Source organism: Lytechinus variegatus, chromosome 3 (genome assembly GCF_018143015.1).
Source record: "Lytechinus variegatus isolate NC3 chromosome 3, Lvar_3.0, whole genome shotgun sequence".
Classification (NCBI taxonomy): Eukaryota; Metazoa; Echinodermata; class Echinoidea; order Temnopleuroida; family Toxopneustidae; genus Lytechinus; species Lytechinus variegatus.
The window spans coordinates 37104501-37125788 of record NC_054742.1 but is presented as its reverse complement, the minus strand read 5'-3'; the positions used below and the strand labels follow the sequence as shown (position 1 = coordinate 37125788).

General features: G+C 35.1%; 1 protein-coding gene across 1 annotated transcript in view; it reads right to left on the bottom strand.

Moving 5' to 3' along the window:
- Window positions 1–20747, bottom strand: part of LOC121410922 (ubiquitin-conjugating enzyme E2 H-like) — a 47790-nt gene extending 27043 nt beyond the window's left edge. The window contains exons 1-3 of the mRNA XM_041603309.1: window positions 20319–20747; window positions 3980–4056; window positions 1952–2026 (exon numbers count right to left, since the gene is read on the bottom strand). Coding sequence (XP_041459243.1) covers window positions 1952–2026; window positions 3980–4056; window positions 20319–20509 — 343 coding nt within the window. The 5' untranslated portion in view covers window positions 20510–20747. The remainder of the gene's footprint in view (window positions 1–1951; window positions 2027–3979; window positions 4057–20318) is intronic.
- Between the last annotated feature and the right edge of the window lie 541 nt (window positions 20748–21288).

The window sequence follows — 21288 nt, the reverse complement described above, 5'->3', positions numbered from 1 at the left end:
CGATGTCAAAATGCTAGCTCTGCTCAAAATTTGCATCTACCAATGTACTAACATCGCTTTAAATCCATTTTAATCGAAGAGATTCGAGCTAAAAAAAAAATTAGGGTAACATAATCTACCCTAATATATTCTCACCTTTCACATTATTAGCAATATTTTATTGTTAAATGGGATTTTATCGCTGATTTGGGGACTTTTCGGACATCATTTTGAGCAGTTGACGACTTCCGAATATCCGCCATTTTGGATTTGATGAATCACCGTAATCATTATATTATGACCAAACGAAGAGGGCAGCAACACACGGCCGGATTCTGCCTTCTATGAGGACGGAAGTGTAAACTAATTTGGATACGATCGAGTGATGGAGAGGCTCGAGTGTAGTTATGATGTGTTGATTGTCATGATTGTTGTTGCAAAGTGAGATCGTGTTTTTCAGTTGATATTAGTATTTTGAGGATTTGGGATTAATTTCTGTTGCTTTTTTGTGCATTTTGAGAAAAAACATGTTTTCCGTGATTTTCCGTTTGAAAAGCCACTTTCCGTTTCAAACAGCCGATTCAGTGAATTCCGTCCATTTTCCGCGATAGCGGAAAATCACTGCCCCTAATTATTGAACTACATTCTTATTTACAGAAATATTCACATTTTTTCTTGGCTGATGACATCCAATAGTAATCACATTATGATGATGTATTTATGATATTTTTGTATATTTCTGTACAACGCAGGGGTCTTTGGTTTTTCCCCTATGAAATAAATCATCAACCAACTACTACAGCTTTTGATGACTTTGTGTCCTAAGTTTTTTTCGGTTGTATATACGAGGAGCCTACCATAGGTACCCTCCCCTTCAGTGGAAACTACAGTGCGTATCAAAAAAAAGTTTACACTTAGAAAAAATCCTGTACAATTATACATTTGTAATATCCTGAAGATTTTTCCACATTTAACATTGGTACAGATCCATTTAAGCAAATGACGATATAGCTGTCGAAAAATATTTCTGCTTGAGTGAGCACCACTTACTTTTGAATAGTGAAAAATGATTTGTGCAGAACTTTGAAATAGTTATGCAAATTAGACCTTAATCATGAAGAACATGTTAAATTTAGCTAGTAAAATTGATTTGAAGATATCTTTTACCTTTTTAACTTGTTTCCTTGCCCAAAACATTTTGAAGAGTGCATTGCGCCCCATCCAATTCCCCCACACACCGAGGCCATCTTGACGATATTTGCTTTACACTCAGCTGTGATTAACATGAAATGGCTTAGTCTTGATTTTCATTTTGTTAATCATTGTCAAGCTTGGAATAGGTGTATAGAAACAAGTATTAAATAAAAAATGAAATGTTAACCCACTTTAAATGATAAAAAAATGAAAAAAATGTTGGAGATGTCCGATATAAACTTTTGTTCAGATATATCTGTAAAGCGCTTAGACACGTCGTTCCGATATATTAAGCGCTACATAAAAGCGGATTATTATTATTTAGTTATGTACTCAGATCCAGCAGGCACAAAAAGGGTAAAGGTTTGCTTACTAAGTGTTGAAATTTCAATTTAGGTGGCAAAACTGTTAGAAAATGCTTGAATGTATCTGTTTTATTTCAATTGACTATAAAGTGCAAGGGAAATGTATGAGAAATGTTTTGAAGGGTAAATTTGATTACACCCTTTCCCCTTGACACAGCATGAAAACAAGCATTTTTGCGCAAACAGATTTCTGCGAGGTGTACAAAAATGGAAGAGTGCTCACTCAAGTGTAACATTCTGTCAAAACTTTTACTTTCATTGGATAGATGAGACTCAAACCTAAGATTATGTGTGGAAAAATTACCCACATGTTGTATATTTTTTAATTCCCAGGAATTTTTCAAAGTGTAAACATTTTTTTCATACGCACTGTAGTTGAAGAAATTTTGATGTGAACAGGATTACAGACTTACCAATAGAAGGTGACTTATAAGGATACTTGTCTGGTAGATCTACTCTGACTTTCCATATCCCTCCTTCATATGGTGCTATAGAAACAGAGAGGCAAAACAGAGAAAGATATCACATATAAAATGAGATGGAAATATTTGATAGATGTGACAATTTAATCAGAGAAAGAGAGAGTTGGATGTACAGAAAGAGTATATTGAAATACAGAGTAAAAGGTAACAACACAAGAACTTGCTACAAAAATTATCACTACAGGAAAATAATGAATAGGCAACATATTGTGTAAGGCATTTGTTTGCAGCACAAATTGAAATGATTTTAAATGAAGTTACTAATGCCCTTCTTGCTGTCGAAGTATTAAAAGAACTGTAAAAAACATCCTTCTAGTCTTGAAATTTGTGTTATATAAATTTTTTTTTTGCACAAGCTAAACACTGTTCTAAGAATGTTGATGACATTTCCTCCAATAGTACTCCATTTTCTTCATTTTTAATTGTCTTGTTTATTCTTTATTCTGTTATATCACTGTTTCCACTAATACTAGCTTTGATAGGATAAAGACAAACATGCAAATCCTCACTGTATAATAACTATTCAGAAGAAAAAACAACTTTCCCTTGAAAATGCATCCAAACTAAAAGCATGAAATCTACAGTATTAATCACCGGAGAGGATTTAAATACACTGCAGATATTGTTTATTACATACAACTGAGAGGTCATAAAACCTCAAATGAATCCTCTACCCTCTCTTGAAAATATCAGAAAAAAAAAAATGTTTGAGCAATATACATAGGCTTTAGGTTGACATTTCGAGAGAACCCATTATGTCCACTAAAGAGTGAATCGTTGTGTCAGTGCAAAAAGGTTTTTAGTGCTATCTACATGTACATGTATCACCAAAATAAGGCCTTCTTGTGGGAACCCAGTGAAATGCAATTTATGACATAATAAAGGACACTGTTTATTCTAAAGATATATAACTTATTGCCACTATTGCAGCCAAGAATTTCACAGGTAAAATATACTTTTGTAGTTTGACACAATCTCCTCCTACAATGAAGATCTTGTAATTATATATATTTCTTTATGGGAGTGATATATACTAAAATATGAAATAACAACTGAAATAAAATTGTAAGTACTCAGATGGTCAAGAGCAATAATTGGGTTTCACCTGGGTGTGGGGGATTGAGCCACTCTGAACATGCACCACAGGTTAATATGCAGACATCAAGTTCAAAATGTCAAAAACACATATCATTATAATCTGATCATATCTTCGGCTTTTCGATCTGGATTTTAGTGTGTCCTATAATTCCTTGATTATGTGCATATTTATTTTCTTTGAATCATTTACACCATTTCAGGGAAAAATCAATACAAGTATAATGGAAATATATTAATATGGTATAAATTATTACAATGAAATACATCAAGTAGGCCTACATATGTATTTTGACATGATTTAAAGGGGAAGTTCACCCTGAAGAAAACTTTGTTGTAAAAATAGCAGAAAAAAATATTTTGGATTTGTGACGTCATAAACGAGCAGATGCCCCATGTGTTATGTAATATAAAATGTATGAATTTCAAATTTTGTATGGTTCCTGATGACTTAATTTTGTTTTCTTTTCATGATCGGATGTGAAACGATTTGTCTATTGATATACAAAAGTTACAGTGAAAACCATTTTCAATTTTATGAGAAAATGACATTTCATTGATTTCTTACCATTCGCTATGTAGGAATGCTGCTCGCATATGACGTCACAAATCAAATAATTGAAATTCTAATAACTTTTTAATTATTTGATGAATTTTTCTCAAACCTTCGGCAATATTTTTTATTATTTTTTCTGCTATTTTTACAATAAACTTTTTGTCAGGGTGAACTTCCCCTTTAAGAATGCCTGAGGAAGTTCTAATGTACAACATCTACATGTAAGTAGTGTGTGCTCTTCATGGTTTACTGTACATGTAGGTTTACATGACATTACATTTTCACAACATACATGTACCGGTACTTACTTCCTTCAGGTCCATTGAATTTGACAATGAATTCATTAAGCCCTCCTAGAATGGTTACTTCTTTTTTTCCTTCAATCCTGATGCAATTGTGTTAAGGAAAGTAGATACTCAATAAAAATATCAATGCTTCACAATAGAACAACTTCACAAATTCAAATGCTGGAGAGAGTTTAAAGAAAAGGAGAGAGAGAGATGTAAAATATTTCATGGTAACCTTGATATGTTTCATGATAGGTAATGCCAACGTTAGCCTCATCAGTCACCATTTTCAGGACCATGAAGTTAACCGTTGTTGTTGTGAACTTGGCATTGTTTTTTAATTTTTATTATGAGGTTTTCTGACTGGTTGCAAATTGGAGGACATTTGCCATGGAAACTTCCTGGCTAACCTAGCAAGCATGACTGTCTGGCACTCCTGAAGAGTTTGTCCAATCATCAATCACATTATGCACATATAATTTATAAGGCCAAGTCAAAAAAGAAAGTGAATTATCGTCCTCGTGCTCATCTATTTTGGCCACCGCATGGAATTTTTTACTTTTTACCATTTCTAAAATATTGGCTGAAAAATATAAAAAGTGATGTGTCTCATCGGCGTCTACACCCCTTTTTGATTGGCACATCAATTTTCTTGATATTTACTATTTTTTGGTGGATAAAAAGCGAAAAAAATACACATGAATGACGAGCAATTTGCTTTGGATCACTCTTGCAACGGCCTAAAATAATTGCCAAGTCCAATATCGCTGTAACTGCAATAAAGAAAGAAAAAATCTGATTTGGTTTTTCATGGGTACTCTTGAAGATACAATCCTCAATTAGTTTGCTAACTCAAAAAAAATCACAGATCTCTTCATTTCTAGTGCATTTTCGGGGACCCCGCTTCCTGAATCTGAACAAATCCATCATGAGCTTTGGAAATATGGCACAGATAAATGCAATTTTAAGGACCTAATTTGTATTTTTGCGGGGATTTTGCTGAGTGATAGCGCATGTTGATGTGATCAGTGTGTTTTGCATGCTTGACTGTGCTTGTGTTGCGGTGAAGATGTGATTGACTGTGCCTGCACGACATGCATGTGAAATGAATGATTTTATGGCAAGTTATTATGTTAGCTATCCAGCAGCAATGCACTGTATATCAAGACAAGGCAAAAGCGATTTTGTGTCTCGACCAGCACAAGATGCAGGTCCCCCAAGTCCATCTACCATCCAAGTTTTGTTGAAAATTTCCAGTTGCGGAGTCAGGTGTCATACGAAGGTTTTGCACGTAAACTTTAACTTTGACCAGAGAATGACCTTTGATCTTATCATGTGACCTCCGACTGCAGCATAACATGCAGGTCCCCCAAGTCCATCTACCATCCAAGTTTGGTCGAAAAGTGACTTACGGTTGCAGAGTTAGGTGTCATCATAGAATCTTTCATGTAAACTTTAACGTTGACCTGAAAATGAGCTTTGACCTATATGTGACCTCCAACTGCAGCATAACATGCACGTCCCCCAAGTCCAACTACCATCCAAGTTTGGTTGAAAAGCCATTTACGGTTGCGGAGTTAGGTGTCATAAGAGAATCTCTCATGTAAGCTTTAACGTTGACCTGAAAATGAGCTTTGACCTTACCATGTGACCTCCAACTGCAGGATAACATACTGGTCCCCCATATCCATCTACATCCATGTTTGGTTGAAAAGTGACTTACGGTTGCGGAGTTAGGTGTCATAAGAGAGTCTTGCATGTAAACTTTAACATTGACCTGAAAATCACCTTTGACCTTACCATGTGACCTCCGACTGCAGCATAACATGCAGGTCCCCCAAGTCCATCTACCATCCAAGTTTGGTTGAAAAGCGACTTACGATTGCGGAGTTAGGTGTCATAAGAGAGTCTTGCATGTAAACTTCAACGTTGACTTGAAAATGACCTTTGACCTTATTATGTGACCTCCGACTGCAGCATAACATGCAGGTCCCCCAAGTCCATCTATCATCCAAGTTTGGTTGAAAAGCGACTAACGGTTGTGGAGTTATGTGTCGTTAGAGAGTCTTGCATGTACATAAACTTTAACGTCGACCTGAAAATGACCTTTAACCTTACCATGTGACCTCCAACTGCAGCATAACATGCAAGTCCCCCAAGTCCATCTACCATCCAAGTTTGGTTGAAAAGCGACTTACGGAAGTGGAGTTATGTGTCATTAGATTTGTGATGGACGGACGACATTTGGATCCCTAAGTCTCGCCTTCACCTCTGGTGGGCGAGACAAAAATAGAAGTGCAACACACTTCTACAGTATTTAACATGATGTATCATTATTTTTTACCTTGTGGGTCAATATGACGGATGAAAGAGAGAGAGAAAAAAAACAGCCACCAACTTCTGATTGATGGGCAAAACTACCATTTGTACTATATGTACCTTTCACCAATTGGATACATGTACATGTAGCAAAATGGAAAATAATTCTTGACATGTCTGGCTTTTAGCCAATTATCTGAAAAGGATTAATGCACCCATTTCAAATATGCTATGATAACAACTGGAGTATTAAAATAATGAAAACCAGCAAATCTATGATTCAGTGACATAGAAATTCTTGGCTCCAGCAAACATTCAGGAAAAGGAGAGCTTTTCCTGAAATCTCATACAATTAGATCAACTGACTGTAGTGGTTTAATAATAACAGCTTAACGTCCATAATAGAATCAAATTTTCTCATTTCCTTCCTCACTTTTCATGTACATCCCAACTCTGCTATTATAAATTAATTCAAATACATTTGCAAATTTCACTTAAATGTATAATTTGGAATATATACCGTATATATGATCATATCTGTACATGCTCCTAATCAACCAGTTTACTAAAATGTGCATGTACATGGGTCATGTATGTCATCCTGGCATAAAACAAACCAAGTTTGGTTTCTACAGAAATCTACATTATTTCACTTGGGCTTGAAAGTATCATGGACTGAAGAGTAAAATCTACATTCATTATAATATATAAAGAAAGCAAAACACTAAAAGGGTGTGTTCAATGTTGATTTTCACATTTAAAAAGCAACATGAATCATGATTCAAAACACTTACATACACTATCAGCAGTGTACCGTTCAGGGTAACAGAGTTGAAGCTGATTGATCATCTTTGAAGTGTTACATGAGCAACTGGCTGTATAACTAAAAACTTAAATATTTTTACATTTATCATTTGCGAGAGAATGATGTTGTGCTAGTATATTTTGTATTTATGCTACATGAACATTAATGTAAGGCTCAATTTAATCCTTTAATTTCTTTTTTATTTTTGACATCCTACATGTATATAAATGTATATAAGCAGTTGCCCTATAATGTTCACAATATAAAATGCATAAACTTCAATTTTTTAATGGTTCATGACTAAATGATTTCTTTCTTTCAGGGGCGGGTATGAAATAACTCGTCTGTTGATTAAAGGTAAGATAAAACTATTTTCATTTTTCTTTCAAAAAGGACATTTCATTGACTTTATTTTTACTCCACAATATATAAGATTCTAATAAAGTTTGTTATCTTTGATGGATTTCCTAAAACCTACGCCAATATTTTTATGATATTTTTGTTATTTTTACAATAAACTTTTTGTCAGTTCAACTTTCCCTTAAAAACATAGGAAAGAGGGCAACAAGAAAAAATAAAATGAATGGAGCAAATTTTTGTTCATTATTTCTCTCATTAAGAACAAAAAATGTATTTTTTTCTTTTATAATTAATAAGTGTCCAGTAATAATACATCAATGCAGATAACAAATTATTTGAGGAATTTAGATTAAAGGATGTGAAATAACATTTTTTTTAAATATTGTAATTATTGATAATGTTATCAGTAACTTGGCTGATCTTAAGTGCTGAAAATAGATCACCAAGGTTACACAGTCACACAGGTATTATGCACCACTTCCTCTCTCTTCCTAAAATACTTGTACAAGAAATCTGATTAGATATCAAGTTTTACCATGGAGTATGTACATGTACATCCTGAATAAAATTCTGACTGTACTGTTTGTACATTGTGTAGGCCCTTCTTTCTGGAATGTTAAAAATAAATTTTTCATCAATGTTATATTACATAAATATGGTTTATATATTAATTGGGATATAGATTTTAATTACATATTTCTGTTTAATGCAGCCATACAATATTTCATTTCAAGTAGCTATAAAAAGCACAGTAAAAGGTTAAAAAGTAGTTTTTAAACCAGTAGTAATCTTCATGCTAAAGTTTCAATTTCAATATTGGTTCCATTCCAACCCCTACAAAACTTTGCACAATTCAATTAAATCTCTGTTGTATTTGATTTGATATATATCAATCAAAACAAACATATAAACCTCAAATTCTATGCAGATGGCAAGGTCCTGTATAAAAAAGATCTCAATGTGCTATTATGTACACAACGCTATACAGAGATTAGGCTACCTGCATGTAGACTTGGAGTTTGACTGTAACATTAAATTTTCCTGATGGACCAATAGTATCCTAAAATAGTTTGTGATAGACTTGCAATGCTTGTTGCTGCTCTGATCCATCTATGTAGGTCATAATAGAAAAGTACAGCAGGCGCATGCTTCATGCAATCAACACATGTACACACTAGCGCGTACAGTGCACTACCTGATTATGTAACTTATTAGCAGTGAGTGACGCCACCTCAGTGAATATACTGCCGCCATTAAACTAAAATGCAGTTATATTCAATAAAATGACATTAAATCTAGTAAATGACAAATGATGTATGAGTAATAATGTTGGTTTTTCATTAAGCTGCTACATTACACCTTAGTCTTTGTGACAGTCAAGAAAATGCAGTTTTATTTCTTGTTTTTTTTATTGATCTCATGTATATCAAATGGTATAAAAAACAACTTACACTGTACATCAAATTTCAATTGTGCATTTTTAGCACAAATGTATGTAAAAATAAACACTTTCTTCAATTTTGTGGAATATTGGATTACCCCCTCCCCCAAATTAATGTAAAAAAATATGAAGTGTTGATGAATTGGCTTATTGGACGATTCCATGTATGTTGTATGGGACAGTTTGACAACAATTTCTCATCTCTCTATAGCTGATTGCTTGAGCAATAAACATTTATTTTTTGTCATAAAATTATTGTGGGTAATAATGTGAAAAACTAAATACCAACAAAAAATGTTGATTATATGGATGAATTAAAGGTGAAAATGTTGTGTGTCGTACAAGACTCAGAAATGTTCCGTAAAACATGCAACATTTTCAATTGTTAATTTACCCATGGACAACATATTATTGTTGGTTGTCATTTTTACATGTATGACTAACCAGTAGTACTTTTTTACATGTATGACCACAAAACAAAGTTGTTTGTTTGGACTGCAAGTTGAAAAATGTTGCAAAAATGACTGATTTTTCTAGCATGGAATCACCCTATTACATGTTGATAATTTTCAAATGCAATACCAATGGGGAGAAAGAGCTTGCATCCATGCAAAGGCCCTCAAGGTGAAATCCCCTCCCTTGAGAAATCCACAAAAAACAATTTTGTCTCAAAGTAAAAGGCGTATGTGTTTCAGTTCATAATTTGCTGCTGTCTTCCACTTTTTATTTGGAAATGGTGCCTTCACTATAAATTACACTCTATTATTTTTTAAAACATGCTATAAGAAAAATAGCAACAATTAAATCACTTCAAAATTGATTGTTTGTCCCATTACTCTCCCCAATAATAATCACCTGGGGCGGTATTCTGAAAACGTTCTTATCTTAATTTTGTTCTTATCTACGTCACTTTCTTAAATTGGTATTCTGAAAACGTTCTTATCTTTTTCTTATCTTTTGTTCTTATCTTTGTTCTTATCTTGCTCTCCACCCAATGCTGAGCGCGTAAATTTACAACTCGCGCATATAATACCAAAGCGCGCTAAAAGATAAGAACAGAATGTAGATAAGTGGTATTCTGAAAACGTTCTTATCTTTTTTCTTTCTTATCTTTCATGATATTTAAGATAATATTTAAGATAGCTAGAGGGTTATCACATCTCACGATGTCCACGTTTTTTCTTGCTCAAAATCGATGGCCTCTAGTAGTAACAAGTACCCACAAGTATTCCTCCCACCATTTATTTCATTCACCCTTTATTTTGCCCGTCTATTTTTTTCTATCCCTTCTTTCTTTTCCATTTTTTATTCCTTTCTATCTGTCTGTCTTTCTTCCTTTCTATCTGTCTGTCTTTCGTCCTTTCTATCTGTCTGTCTTTCTTCTTTTCTTTCATTCTTCATCTATATCTTTACTTTTGTACTGTTTGAATCTTTTAATTTCTTTTTTTTTCTTTTGCTTTGTTTCATTTATACTTCATCTTTCTTCCTTTTTTATTTTCCCTTTTCGTTTTATCCCTTTCTTTTTTTTTCTTTACTGAGTCTTTTTTCTGATTTCCCCCCGTTTCTCTTCCTTTTCTTTCTTCCTTCACTTGTTTGTAATCTTTATTTTTCTTCCTTATTTTTCTTCCATTCTTTCGTTTTTATACATGCTTTTCCTTTTTTAATCATTCATTTCATTTTCCCCCTTTTTCTTCCTTCCCTTTAATAATTCTTAGTTTTTCTTATTTTTTATTTCTGCTTTCTGACACTTTTGTGTCTTTTTTTACTTTCTTTCTTTTTTTTCTTTATTTTGTCATTCTTTTTTCGTTCGTTCTTTATTTACTCTTTTTCTTTACTTTCTTTCTTCTCTCTGTCTTTCTTCTATTAACTTTTTCTTTATTCTTTCCATTGATTTTTTTTTCGTTTTTTTTTCCCAACTTTTTATTTTCCCTTTCGTTTTCTTTTTTTTTCTTTCTTTCTTTCCTTCTTTTTTTCTTTCTGTCTTTCTTTCCTTATTTCTTTTTTCTATGAATTTACCTTTCTTTCTTTATCTTTTTGTAGTCTTCATATTTGCGTCAAATTTCCTTTCATTTTTTCTCTCATCTTTATTTCTTTGTTTGATTTCCTTTTTTTCTCTCTTCCTTCACTTTTTACATTTTTATTCCCTTTTTTCTCTTTCTTTTTTTTCTTTCTAACTTTCTTTCATTCGTTTTTTTTTTAGACTTTTTTTCTTTTTCGGTTCCTTGTTAATTTATTTCATCTTTATTAGTTTGACCTTTTTCTATTTTTGTGTGTATTCCTTTTAGTTAATTTCTTTTTTTTTCTTCATTTTTGTTCCTTCACTTTATCATGGATAATTGTTCTATTTTTTTCTTCCTTTTCCTTCTTTTATTCATTCTATTTTCTTTCTTTTTTATTTTTGAATTCTTTTTGCTTGCTTTCTTTCGTTTACTCTTTATTTTTTTCATTATTTTCTGCTTTGTCCCTTTCATCTTTTTTTTCTGCTTCATTCTGACCCTTTTCTGTCTTCTTTCTTTCATACCTACTTACTTTCTTTCTTCATATTTTGTTCTTTATTCGTACCTGCTTTATTTACTTTTCTTACTTTTTTTTGCAAGTGGACGTCTCGACATAATAAAATCAGTCATTGCGTATAAAATGCCCATTTCGCGCAATGCGCCAGAAACGGTGAACGCGCAGCGCCCATGATATTCTCTACACATAAGGAACGCTTCTATTGGTTAAACTGCCAATATAAAGCGCATTTTTATTGGTAAAATCTTAAAAATGGGCGTGTTGGAGATAAGAAGGGGGCAGTCCTTACAGAGATAAGAACGCGTTAAGAAGATTTTCAGAATACCGATTTGCAATGATTTTAGCGTCTTCTTATCTCAGTGAGATAAGATAAAAGATAAGAACAAAGATAAGAACGTTTTCAGAATACCACCCCAGATTTCTTTAGTCAACAGTCATGTGACACATTTTTGTGTAAATCCATGAATCTACAGGCACACATGCTGACAATTGCCTAATATAATTAATATAGTAATTTACATTATCATCAATAGTGCTGGTAAGATGAGCTTCATATAATATCAAGCGCAAGCTCACAGGAATTCTATATTATTGAAAAGTTCAAACAAGTACAAACCATTACAAAAACAATGTCTGTACATGAATCACCACGATACATGACAGAGCACTGAGAAATATGTACGCCTCTAGCACAGAGGAAGAGGTTGACCTTTTAATCAATACAAACTGAGAGGACCATTGTGTATGCCTTTGTTCAATCAATGTATCACAGTAGGGCTCTCTTGTCTTATTATTGAAAGAAAACAAATAGAATTCCTCTGGCAGTCTCACTTGTGATAGGTGATACAATATAGTAGAAGTGCTGACTTTGAAAACAATTAAGATGAATAATCACTCATGTGATAATGAATTATAAGGTTCATGACCCTACATGTAAATGACCTTTGACCTTGTTCATGTGACCAAACTTTCGAGCAAAACAATCAGTAATACCAGGGACGGCTATAAAGGATAAAAAAAAACCCTTCAGCACGAGACATTCAAAAAGCATCCCAATCATTAAAAAAGCATTCAACGGTGGTTTGATATTTCATAAGGCGTGCCAATGTGACCCCTTCAGAGCCGACTGGCTTTTGCAGAAGTGAAATTTCTCCATTCTATAAAACAGATAATGCATGGGTTTCTTTTGTGGGTCAATGGAACTGTGTGCACACAGTAACTTTGGCCATTACGGTCTAAACCCACTCAGCTGCGCCTCGTAGGTTAAACCATTCCAAAGTTACCTTGTGCACACAGTTCCTACCAAACCACTCTGGAACCCCTTTCATAAACCCAATTATGCGGCTAATAGCAGCATAATTTGGTCGTAAAATTGGAGGAGGACAAGAGTAATCCGCATTATTTTGATGCTGCTATTATCCGCATAATAGCAGCATCGGGACAAGATTTTGAGTTTATGAACGCATTTCCAAATAATGCGGATAATTGCCATGGTCACAAGGTCACCCTTTTCCAACACAACCGCATCGGAAGGGGCATGTCCAGTTGTCATGACGATTATCCGCCTTTTTCAGGACGAGCGCTCGTAAAAATAATGCGGCTTATTTTCAGAGTTTGTGAACGCAATTTTTATTGAATTATCCGCATTACTCTTAGGCGGCTAACTGGAGGATAGGTTTATGAAAAGGGTATAACCTATGCACAATATTTCTGTTTGCTGATACCTGTTATGCCCACAAAATGTACTAATTAATGCATCACTAAGAACTGGACAAGCCAAGTTAGAATCTGACTTTATCTTTCTGCTCCCAAAATCTGTCGCAAAATTAAAAAGTCTGTTTCTTGAAACAATTGAAGGGCATTGTTGAAACACCTGTTTAATACACATTATCTTGCCATCGGCTCATTACATGGGCTTAAAGCAGGATGGTACTAATCAGGCACATTCCTAAACACATCCTTGGACCCTGGTGATACTTGATTACCCTTAGGCAAAAAAAATTGTTTGATTGTTCTCGATTGACTGACAAGATTTTTTTGTCACTTATCCTTTTTAATTTTTTTTTCAAAATCAAGTACCGTAACGGTGTATTAACCGCACCTTTTTCTCGGCGGGATAGAAGCAAAAGTCGGGGGTGCGGTTTATACACGGTGACGGGTCTGAGCCGGCCAGCCGTAACCCTTCCCGTACATGTACAATGTCTGCCAGTTCACAACACATCGAGTGGCCGGGCGTAGCCGCCCAGGCAATGTCGTTTAGAGGGGTATGAGCCGCGGGTAATGGGAAGCGATTATTACGATCTTAATTAAATGTTGTCCATAACAAACGCACCCACCTTCATGACACTAATTTTGACTTTATTCTCGATTCAAAGTAGTGAAGTTCCCTGGCTAATTTAAAAGAGATGCCAAGCTTACTCTGTAATATTTTGTCACCGATGAGCGAGAGTTGAGTGAGCTTAGAGATTGCGTTGTAATGTGGTTATAGTGCGACTTAAGCTGGCGCTATTCAAAGTCCCGTTTCGCGCCAGCTTTTTTTTCCTTCCTGTTTGCTTTTCATAAGATACCATGTAAACCACGCACGAGGGAGACGGCATGAAGCCGTAAAAAACAACTGGAAAAAATGTCAATTTCTTTGTTTCTTGAACCTTCCTGTATTCCCATATCCAAAATTCATGCTAAGACATTAAATTTCTGAAAATGGTAGTGAGGTTGTGATGCAAGAAATGTGAATGTTTCTTCCTCCTACGCTGGGAAAGACACATCATAATTTGATGTACTGGCATGACTGGTACTGTATCGTAGTTTGCAATGTAATAGCAGTGCTGTGTGTGTGCGTGTACATTGTGACTGTGAGGTGAGTGAGTGTGTAAGTTGCCAATATTGTCGGGATTGTTCTTTCTTTCTAACATTTGTAGATGAATTGATAAAGAACAGCAGATTTCCGCATACCGGTAATCTCTTTGGATACTTTGAAATCTTAAAATCTTAGATTTTGTTTCTTCGTACCTCAAATATGCATGTAAATGTAAGATTTTTTTTTTTTTTTTTTTTTTAGTCCAAAGTTGGGGGTGCGGTTAATACACGGGTGCGGTTAATACACCGTTACTTACGGTATGGGTAAAATTGACAAAATCAATAGAAAAAAAAACCTTCCCAAAAAGCTACTAAAATTTAAAATTTTACATCTATATATTCATGAAATGGCCATCTATTTTTCATATATTTCCTTGAAATTGCTTTGATTTAGTTAGAAACTACTGAAATTAAAGAATATTTCTTCTTTGACTCTGATTTTTTTTATGTTACATTTGGCAAATGATGTAGTCCCACATGTAGAATGCATGAAAGTCTACATTTGGGGCTACAATACTGACCGAGTATAATTTAAAAGATATCATATTCTTTTAGAGTCAAGCCCAGGGGGGCCACTTCCATTGACGATTGGATACCATGCGCGACCATGGGGTCTCAAAAAGCACCCTAGTCATGTATTTTCCATATTCTGAAAATGCACCCCTTAACAATAATGTGAAACCCTACCCTTAACAAGTATTGGAAACAAAACGATACTCTTGGCAAGTATTCCCTGAAATGAACCCCTAAACAAGTACAGCAATTATGTCACGGGTCCGTCGGTCGTCGGTTTTACCTTCATTTGGTTAAGTATGACCCCAACTTTCACATCTCGCGCAAATTGGAATCTAAACGCGTAGTGTTGGGGCAAAAAGGACATCCTTTATAAAACATTTTAATTTTGTTTTATCATCCCCGCAAATTTGACCCTAAACATGTAGCTTTCCTAGCGAAATAGATACCCTTTTATCAGTATTTTTGTGTTTTTACACTCTTATCACGTTATGTACGTAACGTGCCCTACCTTGAAAAAGACATCCTTTTCACGCGTTTTTTTTTGCGCGTTTTTTTTTTCGTGCATGGTATCCACTCGTCAATGTAAGTGGCCCCCCCTGGGGAGTCAAGAAAGAGGTGACTATTATATTTTCTTGATAGTTTACAACTACAGCAATCAAATCAATTTCAAGGAATTATGGAAAATAGATGGCCATTTCATGAATTTAAATACGTGAAAAGTTAAATTTGAGCAACTTTTGATGAAGATTTTTTTTAAACATCAAAAAACATCTTTCAGAGTCAAGAAAGAGGTGAATATTCATCATTTTCATGATAATTTGCAACTAAACCTAAACAAATTCAAGGAAATATGGAAAACAAGTTGCAATTTCATGGATTTGAACATGCAAAATGAAATTCTAGAAAGTTTTGGTGAAGTTTTTTGCAAGTCCCTCTATTCATGTAAAAAGAAGCAATCTATGGCAAATATATTTAGTTCATGTGACCACAACATGTTCAAAAATTTCAATTGAAGATTCTTTAATTTGAAGTTGACCAGTTTCTTGCTGGGGAGCGGCACATGCAATTAGTTTTAATGTGCAGAGGTTGTGACCCTTCTCTTTTTATAGATATGTATTAGTTTTAAAGCTTTTGACTCTCCAATACACAGGTGGCACCAACATTAGAGTTCTTTCCAATGGATGAAGAATTTTCCAACTGCATTCACATGCTTAAACACAATGCTGTGGTATTATATTTTATAAATCATATTATATCATAAAGCAAGCAATATATTCTTGTAAATGCAGTAACATAAAAGGAAAGGGAATATCATGCTCTATTCTAGGGAATGTGAAGTAGCAAGCTTGATTTTGTTTTTTGTGGGCAAACTATCTGATGATAGCTTTCTATATGTATGCTTAATCCTAGGAACTTAACTGCACCAAGAAAATGGTGAAATTGCTTAAAGAGTTATTTTGTACTTAGTATAATTCAAAGTGGGTTTTCTGTTTAAATAAACATTTATTTCTACACTAATACAGTGGTAGCCATCAAAGCCTGTTCAGCAACTTTACGATAGTCAGCAATGCAGCGTTTCAAGCAGAGGATGTCATTAATATCTAATTCATGCTCTTTCTAAAGAAAAGCAATCAGAAGCTCAAAAAAGGCATTATTCATTAAGTAGCATGCCTCGGCTCAGTAGTATGGCCTAGTATGGTGTGATGTGCAGTGACCCTTGTCAATGCATACGCCTATCTGTGCGACTGTATATAATCAAAGATGTGTGAAAACCACATAAATAATGTTCGCAATACCCAAGTCAAAATGGTGAAAATTATAAGTTTAATACTAATACTATACAGATATTGACTGATGGGGTGTGTAATATAAGCATTCTTTGGACCGCCGGATTTATATTTTCCCGAAGCACGCAGCGCTGAGGGAAAATATGATCACGAGGGAAAATATTAATCCTTTAGGCGGTCCAAAGAATGTTTTTTTTACACATCCCATCAGTCAATATCTGTTATATTAGATAGCCTAAATTATGATGAAGATAAATTTAGGCCTAACGATGCGTGCAGCCTGTTGTTTATGATAGTCACAGTGATTGATCGAACTGGTATAGACTGAAACGCAGTGAATTACCTTTTTCTAATCAAATCAACTTTGTTTAGGCCAAGCCCTAGATCTAAGATAGAATCCAGTCCAGGTCCAAGACCCAAGGCAGACCGAGAATGCATGTTAGTCCATGATCAGGTGCAGATTTCGATTTAGACCTGCCCTATGGCCTAACTGGGGATGAGATAAAATATGATCTGTCAGGTCTAGAAGTCTAGACCTAACGTTAGATCTATATCTAGATCGAGAGTAGAGTTCTAACGTTAAGTCAGACTAACTCACAATGAGGACTGAGGTTGCGGCTGTAGGCCTAACGTTAGATGTTGGTTGTCCCGGACCAAATTAAGCTAACTAAATTACTCGTTAGCACTAACGTTAGATCTATCGTCTTACGTTGTTGTTACTTGTTAGCAAAATTTAACTTTAGATTTCTCTTACTTTTAGACTCTAGCCTATAAACGTTAGATCTAACGTCAGGGGTTAGGCCTTACATGTTATAAAGTTAAACCTAGAAATTTTCTGCTAAAAAAACGTTGGCTCCACTCACCAATACCGGTACAAAGATAATCCAGAAATCGTTAAATAAATCCACAGAATTTCAGAAATGACGGTTATTCCTGTCTAATGTGAAACAATATAGTCAGGATCCATTTTAGTAACTGAAGAAGGCCTAAGTCCCCAACGGTAAACCTAACTTGCAGTTGCCTCCTAAACCTAGTTGTCGTCGTCGGACTCATTTTGATTTCACAGTCCGGTTCGATTTTTTTTGTTTTGTAATATTAATGATTGATACCAATTGATATCGAGTGTTGATCGATTACTAACGATCGCTACTTCAGTCCCACACATTTTCTTTCCGTGTAGTTGGTAACATCTAATCCACAAGAGGGCGCCATACACATAGAAAAATATATACATGGACCAGTTGGTCAATATTTTCATCAAAGGTGGACCGGCTGGGAAAATACACTGATTTCGATGATATCACGTGACGCGCAATTGACCAATCGGGCTTGGCTATCTAATATATTTTAATAGTAAATAGTGGTAGTAAAATACGAGCTGTGATTGGCTGGATTTGTACCACGTGACCTCCCTTCAAAAAGTTATATTGTACATATGTACAATATAACTTTCGATTTTTGGATGGCAAAATCCATGATGGGGGCTTAGATTAAGGGATCTATTTACTATAATAAATAGTGAACGTTCTATCATACAATATTACTGGACTATATGAACTCCAAATATAAAATTATCCCTCGTGCAAGCCTATTTCACCTCAGCCCTTCGGCCTCGGTGAAATAAACCTGCACTCGGGATAATTTTATATTTGTCGTACATATAATCCAGTATATTGTACAATAGATTGTACACTATTTATATAATATAGAGACTTTCTTTATCAAAACCAATGAATTGAGCCCCACCTCTTTCTACAGCGGTGGGATATTCTGCATTTGCCCCATAAGTGCTAAGTGAATGGATATGAAGAAAAAAGCGTTTCCATTGAAATTCAACCTAGACAATAGTGAATTTTGAAAATAAGAACAAGAAACTTGAATATATTCACTTGTTCTGGCAGTTATTTAATGGCAGCTGGCCATATTGACTGGCTTTGAGGGAAATACTGTACATGTGCACTTTTCCCAAAGTAGTCTTATATTGCCCATGTCTTGACAGGGCAATATCAGGCTGCAACATTGGTCATTAAGGGTATCAAACAAGGTGGTTTTGAATGACTGGTCAATTGTCACTCGAAGGGTCAAAAGTATTTAGGGTAAGCCTACTTTTTTTTTTTCAAAGCTTTAAGACTAGCAAAACATGTTTAGTGTATGTTTTTTCCCCAAACTTTTTCCCCGGGGCTTTTTTCTCATTTCTGAAGTGTTCTGGTTCTTCCCGATTGTAAGCAATGACCGTGGGAAAAGGAAAATTTGTTTAGGGATCATATTCTGGCAACAACTTGTTTAGGGGCCAAAATGTGTAAAAGAAGCTTGCGAAAAACTTGTTTAGGGGGTTATTTTGAACACAAGAGAAAAACTTATTTAGGGGGTGTTTGGAAATAATTTGGTCTGGCATGTGTACAGCAATATATTTGACTGCCCCCCCCCCACGGACAGCTGTTTGATGATATATAAAGCTAGTACTGGTATTATTTGTAGCAGTTGGTTTGTTTGCCTGTTGGTAATTCTAAATTCAGGTTATTCATGAACAAGATAAAGTAATCCTGGCTTAGCGTAGGTGCACATCTTGCATGGCAAGCAAATACACCTAATGCATACACAAGACTGGCACATCGTCATCAGTTTGATGAAATGGGAATACAAATATTATGGACTGATAATCTACTATTAAGGCCCGGTATTAAGGCACAATAGGAAAATCAATATTACCATCCCATGTCAAAATACTAAATCCTGGCTGGTCCACTGTGACATATTTTGTGTTGAGTCTATTAATCAGACAGACAAATTATCAATAATTCATATCTTGTCTCAAAAATGCCTCATTATTTCAGGTAATAATAAGGAATATTTGCACTTTATTTGGGCTCAGAAGAGAAGAAATGAAGGCTTAGTGAAATTAGCTTTGGAGAATGTTAATGTTTCAGCTAATTGCCTAAAAGGGGCACTTATGCAGTTTTGCACCGGCCGACTTTGAACAAAATTCTCCAACAGAAATTGTTCACAAATGTAATACTGTACATGTAACAAGTCCCTCAATCACATTTTTAGGTCAATATGCCCACTGCTTCTCTGAATTCTCGGTCAGAAATCGCTTTGCTTCGCCATAATTTTGATATATGGACTGAAGTTGGCGACCAAAACATGCAAATAACTGCCGCAGGCGAATCTTTTTGATCACTAACTTCAGCCCATACGGCGAAGCCAAGCACAGCAATGCCTGACTCAGAATTCAAATGATATCTCTGTAGTGATCAGAGCCGAAATACAGCCATTCCTGATATTTGGAAAAGTGGTGACATATTGAACTGAGACTTGCCATGCCATGAAATTTGTGAACAATTTATGTTGAAATTTGCTCAAAATCGCCGAGCAAAATTGCATGAAAAAGGTGCTCGGTCATTGGCTGACATGACTGGCCGGCCTGGCGCTACATGCCCGGGGCCGGGCCCCCCTTCATGAGAAAAAAATCAGAACACAGAAATGGTAGGGCCTTGTGCCTGTGTATGATGACACATTCACAACATTCAACAAGCAATGCACAATTTCCTTTTTGATCGATGACCAAAAAGCTTTATTTGTCAAAGCACAACACACGGCTATATACTGTATACATATATACACACACCACACACCAAACTCATTTTGGTTCCTCTGCTTACGTTGCTGTTGCGACTTCGCGTGAAGTACGAACGACGGTCAGATAACATATCATAAATCAATGACAAATAATATTACAATTCATTGAATAGAAAAGGATACAATTTCATTATGTCTGCATCTATTCTTCTCTTATTCGGCGGTGGTGAGGACATCTTGGAAAAGGCAAATTCTGGGTTGTTATCTGTAATGAAAACACAGCTGATTTCTACAACAGACCGCCCACAGCAACTCGCAGAAAAACCGAACTTTGCCGAACGAACCAAAACAATGACAGAAGTGATCTCTTCCATTTATGATAGGGGTAAACAGACCTATTAATTGATTGATCAATACCAAAAAACTTAAATGTCCCTTTTATTATCACAGTCATTCTATTTTAAAGTCATTCAAACGCAAGAATTGATCTAAAATAACTTCCATAATACATGATTCACTGGTATGAGCTATTAATATTACCCCTTTTCAGGTGTCAACTTTACATGCTTGTTTATCCGAACGACATCTTACCTGTTTCGGGAAATGATTCAAGCTCATGAGCTTCATGACCGGGTGAATATGTCATGAACGCAGGGGATCGAGATATTGCATAATATGCAAATTAGGTAAACAACCGATCAACAAGGATCAGCTGTTTCGGAGATCCTTTTATTAAACTAAATGTTGTATTATTGTAGGCGAGACATCACTTTGCAACTTGCATGCGCTTTTGTTTTCAGAAGTGTTCAGGGAAAAATGAAAAACAGAACTGATTGACGAGATCCAGCCCTTTATAAACAGTAGCTCAATTTGGAAAGTTTTGTTTCAAGTTATACTTTTATCAACCCGGGCTCTTTATCATTGGCGGCGGAAGCCAAAAATTTTAGGAGGGGACAACCCAAGAAAAAAAATTTAAAAAGAAAAAAAAAAGGTTCTCAACCTAAAAATTATAGGGGGGCGCATAGGAAAATAAATTGACAAGCAAAAAAAAAAAAAAAAAAAAAAAAAAATTCAAATTTAGGGGGGGACACGTCCCCCCGCTTCCGCCGCCTATGCTCTTTATAGCTCATAACATCCATGAACTATATTCAAC